This window comes from Cryptomeria japonica, chromosome 4 (assembly GCF_030272615.1).
Source record: "Cryptomeria japonica chromosome 4, Sugi_1.0, whole genome shotgun sequence".
Taxonomy (NCBI): domain Eukaryota; kingdom Viridiplantae; phylum Streptophyta; class Pinopsida; order Cupressales; family Cupressaceae; genus Cryptomeria; species Cryptomeria japonica.
Genome location: NC_081408.1, coordinates 330,736,280 through 330,749,391, shown reverse-complemented (window position 1 = coordinate 330,749,391; position 13,112 = coordinate 330,736,280). Strand labels below are relative to the sequence as shown.

General features: G+C 37.9%; 1 protein-coding gene across 4 annotated transcripts in view; it reads right to left on the bottom strand.

Annotated features, from left to right (window-relative positions):
• Positions 1-7,512, bottom strand: part of LOC131063576 (uncharacterized) — a 162,765-nt gene extending 155,253 nt beyond the window's left edge. For 3 of the 4 annotated variants that reach the window (XM_057997433.2, XM_057997436.2, XM_057997435.2), the window contains exon 1: positions 7,116-7,510. In XM_057997433.2, coding sequence (XP_057853416.2) covers positions 7,116-7,360 — 245 coding nt within the window. In that variant the 5' untranslated portion in view covers positions 7,361-7,510. Of the gene's footprint in view, positions 1-7,115 lie in introns of all 4 variants that reach the window. The other variant, XM_057997434.2, reaches the window with a different exon arrangement.
• Positions 7,513-13,112: the final 5,600 nt, after the last annotated feature.

Here is a 13,112-nt window from a genome sequence, read left to right as displayed (position 1 = left end):
AATCAAAGCCAATTAAGTGACTTATTAAGAATGGATTCTGTTAATGTGTTTTTTATGCACTATACAACACAGAATAAAAATGGATTGTGTTGATGTGTTTTTTATGCACTATGCAACACAGAATAAAATGCTAAGTACTCTATCCTCTCTTGAACAAAATCCTCCCAAGAGCTAAACTGTGTAATCAAATGGGATGACTCCAAGGTTTTGAATGTCAAGTCTTGACATGCTCTTAAATAGACTTAGTTGTTAGATGTGATATTGTTGGAATCACAATGGGACTTACGTTGAACCTTGAATGCTTGAATATTGTTGGAAGGTGGAAATTTACTTGATTTAAAAAAGGAAAAAGGGATAAAGAGTTTAGAAAGCTATTCTAACTCAAAGAATGTAAGAGCGATGACAATCTTTGGTGAAAATCAAGAAGACTTTGCTTTGCCATGTAAAGCAGGAACTTCACAAAGTTTAGTTCAATCTTCAAGGGAGAGCTTATGATTTTCAAATCACCACTACAAGCATAGATACCCTCGGTGAAGCATAGCAATGGAGTGATAATTAGCCGATTTGTGAGCCTTTAGTTTGCATTTTGGCCTACTTAGCCGATTTGTGAGTTTGCACCTCTATTTCACTTTCGGGCAAATGAGGACGTGTTGTGCGGATTTAGACATTACTAGTTTATCGGTCTGATTGCGGTAACTTGAGCCCTTGGAAGCTTTTCGGCCTGTTGGGTTATCACATGAAATCAGTCCCTTCCTTTTTTAGTTTTCAGTTTAGAGCTTCCCTTTCGCGATTTTCATTCTCTCCTTTTCGGCTTATGAGTCGACTTTGTGAAATTTGCTAATTCCAAGAGTTTTAAAAGCCTTTCATTTTTGGGTCCATTGGACGATTTGCCAACTTTGTTTCAAATTTCGGCCCAAGAGGCTGATTTGAGAGCTTTAAGTGGTTTTCGGGCAAATGAGGGTCAATGTTGCAAATGGTCTATAATTTTCTTTTACTTCATTTTTGGCTCTTTAGGCTTGCTTGTGGTTTTCAGCCAAATGAGCCTTTTGTGCGACTTGTTTGGGTGACATTTTCGGCTCAATGAAGTTGTTTTGTGCGACTATATTTCAATGATTTTCGGCCTAAAAGCCGATTTTGTGAGCCTTTGAAATTTTGGATTTTGGGCCAAATGAGGTTATCTTGCAAACTTAATGTTCTCGGTCTTTGAAGACTTTTCGCACAATTTGAACTTTGGAGCTTCCGCGAATGTGAGGCGCGATTTTGGAAGGTTTGGTGTGATTTTTGGAAGAACTTTTCCACACGCCTCTTCATTTGAATCTGAAACATTCGGAAGATGGACAACTTCCTTTTCCAGAACAGAATGCACATCTGAAAATTCCTTAATGCAATGATGTATACGAAGACAGTTACGCCCAACATTGTTTGCTTGATGTAGAGGATCGTGTATAGGATCATCAATATGTAGTGGATCGATACTCTGACCACGATCTCTATTCACATGCATGCCACTCCCATAAATTGAAACACGCATTTGGCGTGGGTCAAACACACAACCAAAAAAGTATAGAAAATCCATAAATAAGCTCCCAAGGTTCTGATTTATTGCTCGACCAGCATGGTGTTCATGTTGAATAAACCTTGTGATCAACAAGACCAGACAGTATGAGCTCAAACCACTAGAATAGGAATGATCCAAACTTCTGTCCGTTAGGAATTGTTTCAATATTAAAGCCAGAGGTACAACTGCAGGAAACCGACCAACAAGCTCCCTAACCAGATAAGCAGTTTTTAGTCCGGTGTGTGATGGTGATTCAAAGCTTATATCTAAGCGTACTGACTCTCGATCATCCTTACCACACCACGGTGTTCTCCTGGTTTCACAAGCAGATCCATCAGATCTAACACAATGCGTCATATTTTTACATTCCAATGCATTAGGTATAGTTCCTTCCTCTTTTACTTTCTCTATCGGGCAGACCACACAAAAACGGGGGTCCCTGTCAAAAGGACGGGGATGGGTGTGCAATCCGCACAACACACTTCTATGTGATGAAATCTCTCTTTTCATGAAGCAAGTTGACATCCTTGCGTTGCATATACCTCCTTAGCTTGAAGTGTAATGTTGAAAAAGCAAAGCATATGTGTTGGCTTCCTTTGATGCTACGCCCTATACTTGCTTTACAGTGTTTTCCTTGATGATGGAAGTCACCCTATCCACTGCCCTGTGTGAGCCTTGAGACTTGGAGTGCTGCAATGGTTTGGATCCTCCTTCATATGCTGAATTCTCAAACAGTGTGATCTTGATGTTGTATGTGAGCTGATGAGCCTTCATCTTGGAGCTGATTCCTTCCATGTCCTCATCCTCTTCACATGATGAAGTTCATTCTTCCTTGCACCCATAACCTGAAAAGCAAACAAGCCTTGATCATAATGTAAAAGAGAACCATATCGATCTTAAAATCTGAAATAAATTCCCTTTACTTGACCTCTGATTTCACATTTCAAAGCCTGATTTTGTGTCTTGGGCCTGATTTATGTTTGATTTCTCAATTTTATATGTCTGATTTCTCACTGTTTCTGATTTTATGCAGGATCAAGCTTTTGACTAGGCAAAGGAAGTTCGGGCTTTTGAGGGAGCAAAGGAAGTACTCATGAGGTAGGTCGAGGATTTAGGAGGGCAAAGGAAATGCTCATGAGGAAGGTCGGGGATTTAGGAGGACAGAGGAAATGCTCATGAGGAAGGTCGGGGATTTAGGAGGGCAAAGGAAATGCTCATAAGGTAGGTCAGGGATTTAGGAGGAAAAAAGAAATGCTCATGAGGAATATCACCTTTGCTCACCTAAGTTCAAGGCCTTCCCAAATCGCTGCAAAAACATCAAACACTCAACCTCAATCAAAATTCAAAAGGCATCCTTCATTGATCGGGCTTTCAAGGGGTCAAAGGAAGTGAGTAAGAGCTGGTCAGACTGTCAAGGGGGCAATGACAATGACCCTAAGCCTGATCGGGCTTTTAAGGGGTCAAAGGAAGTGATATCAAATGTTAAATTTTGCTCCTCCAATTGCCATGTTTTAAGCCAATTCATGATTATTTAGGCCTTAACCAATCTTCCTTTCAAGCATTCCATTCTCCTTTGACAATTCTCCATAATCAAACTTCGCACTTCATCTCTGATTTTGCAAGCCAACGATGATGATCAAATGGAATAATCATCATGAAATCGTTCATTTCCTAAGCCTTGAGAACTAATTGACCTTAATTAATCCTAAAGCAGGACATATGACCTGATCATTTCCTAGCATTCTAAGATACTACACCTCCTCAAGTGAAAGGTTAATAGCTAAAGATGCCACAACTAACCTAGAAAGCAGAAAAAGTGGGGGTCCCCATTTGCAATGGGGCGATGTGTGAAAACGTCACAAGAGACTTCTTCTCCAAGGATTTTAGAGATGCCACCAAAAGTCGGAATTCACTTCTGAAGATGTCATACTAATCCACACTGTCTATAGAGCTCATTTCCAAGAACCAAAGTCAATGGTTACCGCTAAGCACTCCAAGAAGTTTGGAGTTCTCCCTAACTCACCAAGAAGGGAAAACTCGAAAAATTGAGCTAAATGCTCATAAATCAATTCTACTCAAAATTGGGGCATTACATAAAGTCACCCTATGAGCTGATATATGGCTTGGATGCAACGATACCAATGAATAACCTGAATTGAGACATTCCAGAAAGTCACCCTATGAGCTAATACATGGTTTGAATGTAATGATACCAATGAATAACCTGGATTGGGACATTACAGAAAGTCACCCTATGAGTTGATATATGGCTTGGATGTAATGATACCAATGAATAACCTATTGCCAATTTACAAATTTATTCAGGAACATGATGAAGATGTTGAAGACACAATGTCATGCAGAATCAACCAGCTCATTGAATTGGATGAATCGAGGAGGCAAGCTCAGGCAATCAATTTGAGGAAGCAACAGCAAGTCAAATACCTTTTTGACAAAAAGAATCTCCTAGGAAATTTCAGGTTGGTGATTTGGTATTGACGTGGAATGCAAGGTCTCAAGACAAAGGTAAACATGGCAATCCATTATGATGAGGTCCATATATTGTCATGAACACATAAGAAAAATTCTTATTTTTTGGAGAATGTGAATGGATAGTTTCTAGAATTGCCAGAGCATTAGGAATTCCTAAAGCATTACTTCTCTTGAGATCTGCTCTCTTTTCCATGCACATTTGTTAAGTCTTTTCCCTTGTTTGGTCTTGTGCAATTGTGATTGTCTTTGACTCATAGTTTAGTGTGTTTACTTCCTATTTGGTTTGTTTGTGTTTGTTTTGGTCTACGTCCTGGAAGTCTCTAGATCCTCACCATTTTCATTGGAACATGCATCTCCGAACAAGAACCACTATTAGGTCTTGTAGTTTTCATACCCCCATTCCGATCTAGATACCCAAATGGAAAAGCCAAAAATTTGTCAAGTATGAGAGTTGCCAAGGTTCCCATCTTATAGAATGCTCAACTAGGTATCTCCATTTTAAGTTTGAAGGAAATTGGGCTGAAATTAAAAAGGTTATTGCTTTGCAAAAGTTATCCCCTTTTAGTATATTTAGGTTTTGTGGAACTTCAAACTTATCTAGGACACGTCCTATAATCCTTCAAACTTCCAACTCATTCCTTCTTTCTTTCAAATTCAGCCAAATTTACCTTTTGCAGAACTAACCCATTTAGGATGTATCCTATAAGTCCTTGAATCTCCACCATATCCTTCTCCCTTCATTTTTTTTGCCAGAACCTCCTTTGTGAAACTTTGACCCCTCGTGGGAAACATCCACTTCACCCCAAAATCCCCACAACATCCACTTCACCCTCAAATCCCTGCGACAACCACTTTACCCCTGAATTTCCGCCAAGATCACTATCTACCATGGGTTTCTGCAAAACTTCAAAAACATGTATTTGATCGTCAATTGAAGTGGGGAACGCATTACTTTCATGCCATGATAGGAAATATCACTTGCATGAGAAGATATAATCGAGAATATCTCCAAATTTATTACAAAAATGAACTGTGGCATGTTGTTGCTGATAAAAACACCTAGTTATCATGTGGAATTGCATGCAAAGCTATTGTTCGATGGATCTAAAGGCGACTTCTCCTCCTAATGACATGCAATTTTATTCTTTCCTTTAAAAGAGGAATCAAAGTCATTTTGTAGGATACCTGAAAAAATTATATAAGGAATCTAAGAGGATTTTGGGGGTTGTTTTGTATTTATTTCTAGGAGATAACAGTCCATTTATGCAATTTTCTATAATAACACTACATGCTTTGATCCGAAGCGTATATGAATACATGCTTTCAGTGTGTGTTGTTTCCACTGTGTGATACAACAATTCTTTAGAAATAATAATCAAGAATTGTGAACTCTATCGATGCAAATTTGTTGCATGTGTATTGTTTTCACTGTTAGAAATGAATTTTGAAGTAGGATTACACTATTACCACTATAGGTCGAATTATTACAAACTGATGATTCCTGAGTGACCATTTAAGTCTATTGATGTGTTATGAAATGAATATGTATGTCGTAGTAACCCAGAATAGGCATTGATCAGTTTTTTGTTTCCCCACAACCTAGGAATTGATTTTAAAATGATAAATCTTAAACTATTTTTTTTTTGTTACATGTTATTGTTTGTATCCTCATATCCATTTTTTTTTTTGGTTACATGTTATTGTTAAAGAAAAGCACCAAGCCTTTTTATTAATTAAGCTTAATAGATTTTAAACTTTTTTAAAGTAGTCAAAGTTGCATTGATTAATTCGAGCATCTCAATCACAATTGACAACTATTATAGGAATTCCACCATATTACAACATTATGCATTAAACATTCAAAGTAACAAGGCCTAAGCATAAACACATGCTAGGATCTGCCATGTCATGGAATAAATTGTTCATTGCTTAGAGTACTTAGCACAATATAGTCGAGGTCAAAATGATCAGTAAGGTGGTTTTCAACATGCAAGTTTTAAAACAGGTTAGGCAAGTAATGAAGGGATATAAAATCTGGAAAGTAATAATGAAATTGCATGCAAAATAACACAATTTATCTTTGAAGATTTTGTAGGAACTATCGAGGGACAGAAGTGACAAAAATGCAGTTCCTGCGCATCAAATGGTTGGTTCAGCATACTTTCTAGATTAGTTTCCATTATTTAGCTCATTTTTAAACCAATGCATTTATGGCAGTGCAGTCATGCCCCTGTAAATAAAGTTCTACGCAAGCCATTCACTGTGGTAGCCTAAGTATCTTGTATCGAACTTCCTGAAGTAATCTCAATGACCTAATGGATTTGTTCTCTTAAACATGAAGCCTGCCTACTTTGTTAGATCGTTCACAAGAAGAAGCTTAAAACGCAGATTTTGAGCTACAGAACAAAAACTGCACAAGTGAACAGGCACACAAACTCAGGGAATTTTATTTTTATTAGTCTACAATGTAAAGATCAGGGCTCAAATACCTGATAAGCACCTGATCTCAATGTTCAAGCACAAGGTATAAACTGGTTACTGGAGTGTCAAACAAGGGACAATTACACTTTCAAATAAATTATACGTAATCCTAGTAGTAACTCCCCCGCTCTGTGAATGATAAAAGCACAAGCGTTTTCCCCAATCCAATCAGTGGTTCACATCTGAAAAAAGATCCCAGTATAGGCAGGGGCCATTATCTTAGTTATGAAACTTGTGTAAGCGCCACAGGATGGCAAGCCTTCCCTAATATGTAAAAGTTATTGATTTATTTCTCTGCAGATACTTCTTCAGAGGGTAACAAACAAAATCAAACATTGGAAATCACATTACCTAAAAATGAACAAATATCAATTCTACAATACTTTAAAAACAGACCTGGTGCATTGTCCGCCATGCTACGCGGATTCCACTAAAAACACATATAATTGCCAATACAGAGCTTATACACGAAGTACATGATTTAATATAAATCTGAAATAATTATAGACTGTTTCCTGAGGTAAGTATACATCTGATATAGATCCAGTTTGAGCATTAGAGAGTGACAGAGAAAGAAGCATACGTGCTGTCTTGCCAGGCCATAGTTATCTTTCTCGTTGTCCTTGGTTTATGGCTGCCGATGCCAAAGGCTATTGCCCCGGACTTGCATTGTGAAAGTGCTGTATATCTTCCACTGCTCCACTTTTGGAAAGGATTGACGTAATTAGAGGTGGTGGGTGTTGCTGTATTTGTCCGAATTGCAGAGTGAGCAACAGTAGCAGTCATGGATGGAGAATGAAACCCACTCTCTATAACTAGCATCTTCATTTCCTGGTTAGTGAATGACAGACTTCTGGGTGGAGATATTATGCGCCATGAAATTTAATTTTGAAATAGACATTTCCATTAAGAGACCATGGTTAGTGGGAGGATGTTGCACGCTGAGGACCTCACATGAGATACGTTTCAATGAAAGCATCGATAATTATGGATACATTTTAATACATAAAATACACATACTTTGCTAGAGTTCTTTTGCTACGGGTGTAGCTATTGTGGCTCCAAAACGGCATGTCACTACATGATGCCAAGGCATGCCATTCAAGTACGAAATGTCTATGAGACTGATGTTTCTGGGATCAACCGATGACATGGAGGTATTTGCGGCGGCGATGACATGGATGATGTTGCCTTTTTTGTGTTTGATGGAAAAACTTGCTCACGGTTAACATTTTTCCGATCGATGTCACGGCGATGCGACGGTTACATCGGGCGAAGTGGTTAACATTATGGCGGCCATGCGGTTAACATTTTTGATAACCAGCATTTTTGCGTCCACGAGGTGACTAACATCGGCGGTCACGTGTTATGGGCACAATTTTCAATTTTATTTTTTAAAATTTTGAATGAAAACTTGATTTCACGAAATTTTTGGATATATTTCGTACGGGAGCTGCATGTAGAACTCTTAACGCAAAGGAGAGGAAAATATTCGAAGAAATCCAATGAGATCATGGCATCACAATGTCCCTGGTTGAATCACTGAGCGAAGGAGTTGCACTTCCATTGGAGTTATAGGTATGCATTGTCAAAATATATGTGGCTCCAAAGGGGAGGACAAAAGTCGATCGCATGCATAACGCGAGTTGTATGGGTATATTGTTATCCCCTGTTAACATGTGGGTTTTTTCATGTGCAGGGAGGAGGTATCGTAGCGCACAGGTGGGTGGGATGTTTGAAGATTGTTGTGTAGGGTTATGGCGGCATCGGTAAATTCAAACCCTAACAGATAATGATAGTTTTATAATTCCTTCCTCAACCTTGTGTTTTCGATTGCAAATTTTCTTATCATTTTTGTATCACAGAGGTGGTTGTGAGTGTGCCCTTGGGAGGTGTCAAGAGGACAATGATTTGGGTGGAGGTTTAGGCGGCTATGGTAATTTGAAACCCAAAGACATTCAATAAAAAAAAAAAAAATCTTGTGTCATTTTGTGTTCTGTCTATGAAAATTAGGCATCATTTTGTAGCATGGTCGTGTCAGGATACCAAGGTTCGCTATTTGTGGGTTGGCGGAGTGAAGAAGATCTAGAAGATTTGAAAGGTATGTATATTGCCATAATTATATGTGTCAGTTTTCCATAGTGAGTAGAGTTGTTAAAGATGAAATACTCGTTCTTATACACGCACATTAAAAGCCAGAAAAAAGAAAAAAAAAATTGTCGGCATGTGTGTGTGTTTGTGTGTATATTGCTTCATATTCACATATATATATAGGGGTTTGGCAAGCTGTGTATAATTTGGCTCATTGTTGAAGGTCGTCTGATTGTTGAAGGCTTGATTGTTGAAGGCTCATTGTTGAGGGCAGATTTATGGGACTGCAGTTTTTTGTGTCGTGGTGGGCGTGAGGTATGTTAAAATCTGCCTCTATAACTCGTACTTTTCCTATTTTTGTTTGGATTTTGTTTAAAATGATCAAGGTTTGCATTGTTTGTTTGCAGAGCAATACCCACACACACACATATATATAGAAAAGGTAATGCAGATGATCCTCTGACCTTGCAATTCAACAAACATGTCCTCTGCAATACAGAGGAAAAAGACAGAATAAAACATAGACAAAAGAAACTATGGAAATATTATGCTCTGTTTCCATTATTTTCAGCTACTCGTTAGATCAAAAAAAGAAAACCTAACCCTAGCGGTCTCTAACCCTAACGTGACGGTATGCGTCTATTCTGGCTCTAAAACAGGAAAATATTTGACATAGGTTGAAGCTATTCTGGCTACATATAGAGGCAAACAAGAAACACAAACAAACAATGCAAACCCTGATGATTTTAAACAAAATCCAAACCGAAACAGGAAAAATATGAGTTATAGAGGCAGATTTCAACATACCCCAAGCCGCAACATGACACAGAAAACTGCAGTCCCAGAAACTCCCCTTCAACAATGAGCCAAATAGACGTTGGCTGCTTCAACAAGGAGCCCTTCAACAATAATGTTTTTGTTCGCGCATTAGTCTTCCTTTTTCATGTTAGGCTGATAAAAAAGGTGCCATGTTTGCTATCGTCAAACAAACAACAGATCAACTCCTAATTGTCAGCAAACAGCAGATCAACTCCTAAACAAGAGCAAGTCACGCACAATCAAGGAATGATTGCATCAACCAATCAACAACCTAATTTTCAGGAGTCTATTTGCATCAAAAGGCAAACCATAATGATTTTAAACACAAAATGCAAACCATAACATGTAAATGAGGTCAAGACCACGAAAAGAAGCTCAATTTGAAACAGAACATTTTACATGACTTTCTCTTTCGTGTAGCTATTAGGTGCCTTCCACATGTATTTGCATGTATATTTATTCTCGGACATGTATGTTGATGCATGTCGTTGGTATGATAGGTCCATTTTGGAGCCAGGATAGACGCATCTCATATATGTCGATGCATGTCATTGGTATAATCGCATTTTGAAGCCAGAATAGACATGTTCGACACAAGTTGGACGCACCTAATCTCACTTGAAAACTGTAGAATAAACATATGTGCAAATATATGTGGGAGGCACCTAATAGCTACGTGTATTGTGGCTCGACAATGGACCTATCATACCAATGACATGCATCAACATACATTTCCAAGACATGCATACCATGCCAACTTGTCGTGGCGCTTAGACCCACGATATGTGATGTGGAGTTGTTGTTGAGTTGTCGATTTCCCTCCTCGAGGCCCATGCGAAATTATGTGAACATGTCAGAGGATGGTCACGGCATGCTTCGTGGTTATCGGCAGTTTATTGTGCATAACACGCACATTAAAAGCTTGCGAATGAAGGAACCACGTTCGGACGACATCTCGATAGGAAGAAGAGGCCACGGGCTTCAAAACTTGGTACGTTTGTCAGAGAAAAGACTAACACGAAACTCAAGTTAGTCTCGCAGCGAGAGACCTCTATTGTGGCTACAAAAAACAGTATGGGGCGACTAACACCCCATGTTTGTGGTAGGTTTTTAATCGTAGGTTTTGCATTTGATGGTTGCTTTTGTCTAACACGGCATTGCCAGTCTGTACAATTTATCTATTTTAGAGCCAAAATAGACACAACCTCTCAGACCATTGATCATGTACGGTTTGTGATTTGATGTAGCTAATAGCGGTAAAGACAAAGGCTAACACGCGATGCAATTTACAATAACAAGGCTTGTTGGGCAGGTAAAGCCAATTGGTGTTGGATTTGGAGTTAGTCAATAACAAGGCTCGAGAATAGACAAATCCTACTGCGTGTTAGTGACATGTTATTCAATCGCAGTCATTGAATGTAAAATATATTGTGTAAAACGTGTGACTAAGTTGCATGTTAGTCGCACCATAGTGTTGATTTCGAGTCGGAATAGAGGCGTTTGTCCTTGAGCGCATAACAACAGTACCAAAATAGGTGGTTGATATACACAGCTCTGGCACTATGGCAAATTAACACATAATTTAGGTGATATATATTACTTAGTGGTAGTTTATATTGAATGTTAACCTGCATTTTCATATATGAACATGTAGGTTCCTTTTATGTCTTTTGAAATGCATTTACTTCCCAATGTAGACTACCACTAACATTAGTTATCCATGCAAGTTGTTGATTTTCAAGGACTATTGAGCAGTCCCCCTGCAAATGTCCAGATGTTACCAGGTTGTTGCTCTCTCTCCCTTCTTTAATACTACTTGCACTGTAATGTCTCCTTATTAATAATCTTTGGGCTTGTGCAACTTTTTGAAAGGGGCTTGTTATATATATATATATATATATATATATATATATATATATATATATATATATATATATATATATATATATATATATATATATATATATATATATATATATATATAGTTTGTTGTATATAATTTTTTTATGCAATAGAAATGTATGTATAAATTTCAGTTCTTGATCATGTAATATTAATGTCCTTACTTTTACTGAATTTGATAATGATGAAAATGAACAATGCAATTGGATGATGCCTTATATTCTATGCTATAGATGCACCATATTAGACAATAAGATATTATTTTCCAACCTGAATGCAGTATGATTATTATTTATAGATCTTTGAGTCATGAAACCAGTGTTGAATATATAAACCTGAAATCCTTATTCTTGCCAACTATGTGTTATAAATTTGTATATATTCTGTTAATTTGCATGAGAGTGTTTATGTTCATCCCAGTGTATTTGTATATCTAGATTATCGATGTTCGTGATGTTTGAGAACTACATGTGTTTGACGATCCAACTCTAATTTGAAATGTTATTTGGGGTTTTGTTTCAAATGTCTCTGGTTGGCATGACGAATTCCTCATGTGTCTATCCTTCACAGTGTTTTTTTTTTCTTTTGGGAACTTAAGACTAGGTTATTAATAATATTCTCATATCAACAAAGAGATGGAACCTTTAGAATAGATACTCATTTCAAAAGACATGTGTCTTCCGAATAATGAATTGGAGGTCTTTGTACCCATTAATTATTTTCAAAGACTTTCTTAATGGTAATGAATCCCTATGTATTGTGTGACATAGAGTGACCATCTTAATTGTTGCACACTCATTTTACACCATCAATTTTGCAATTAATGGTTGCGATTGACTAACCAGTCACTAACATGCTGTACGAAAGGTCCGTTTTGGAGCCAGAATAGAAGCAACCGATGTGTTAAGCGTGTTCTGCATCCTTCTACATCAATCCTTAACAAAGTCTAGTTTTTGTGTTGTATTTTGGATGGGGCGAACACATGAAGCCTTTTTGACAATGTTGGCGATGGATCATAGTCATTATTTTGTTGCAATTGCAACGAGATACGTTCTACAACGGAATGTCATGAATATTTTATAGCTAAACCGTTAGTTGGGTTGTACATAACACAACAACATGTTGACTTTATATTGTAATGTGGGAATAATCGGTCGTGTGTTGACTGTGTCATTTGTGGTGAATGTGTGGTTATTGATAGTGTGAAGAATATTCATTGCATCTTCTTCTTTTTTAGTTCAATCATGTCAATTGCGTTGAGAAAAAGGTTGAGGGAAACTATTGATCTTGATTATGGTTTACTGGAGCTAAAGACAGATAATCTCCTAGGAGTTGGTCGTGTTCGCTTCCTAGTGACACATGACATCGGCCTACTTGTAAGCTAAGTAGTTTTAATGGATTATGCAACATGTAGTATTCCTTGGTGTTGTCACTATTTAATGCTTGTGACTGGAGATCCAATTTGTATACCTAGGAGAGAGTTGGGCTTTCACATCCGGGAGTAGTTGAGGATTCAAATTTGAAAGAGTTAGGAGTTGTGCTTTCAGATGTGTGACCAGTTGGGGATTCAAATCTGAAAGATTCAGGAGTTGGGCTTTCACATCCAGGACTAGTTGAGGATTCAAATCTGAAAGAGTCTGGAGTTGGGCTTTCAGATGCGCAACCAGTTGGGGATTCAAATCTGAAAGATTCAGGAGTTGGGCTTTCACATCTAGGACTAGTTGAGGATTCAAATCTGAAAGAGTCAGGAGTTGGGCTTTCAGATGCG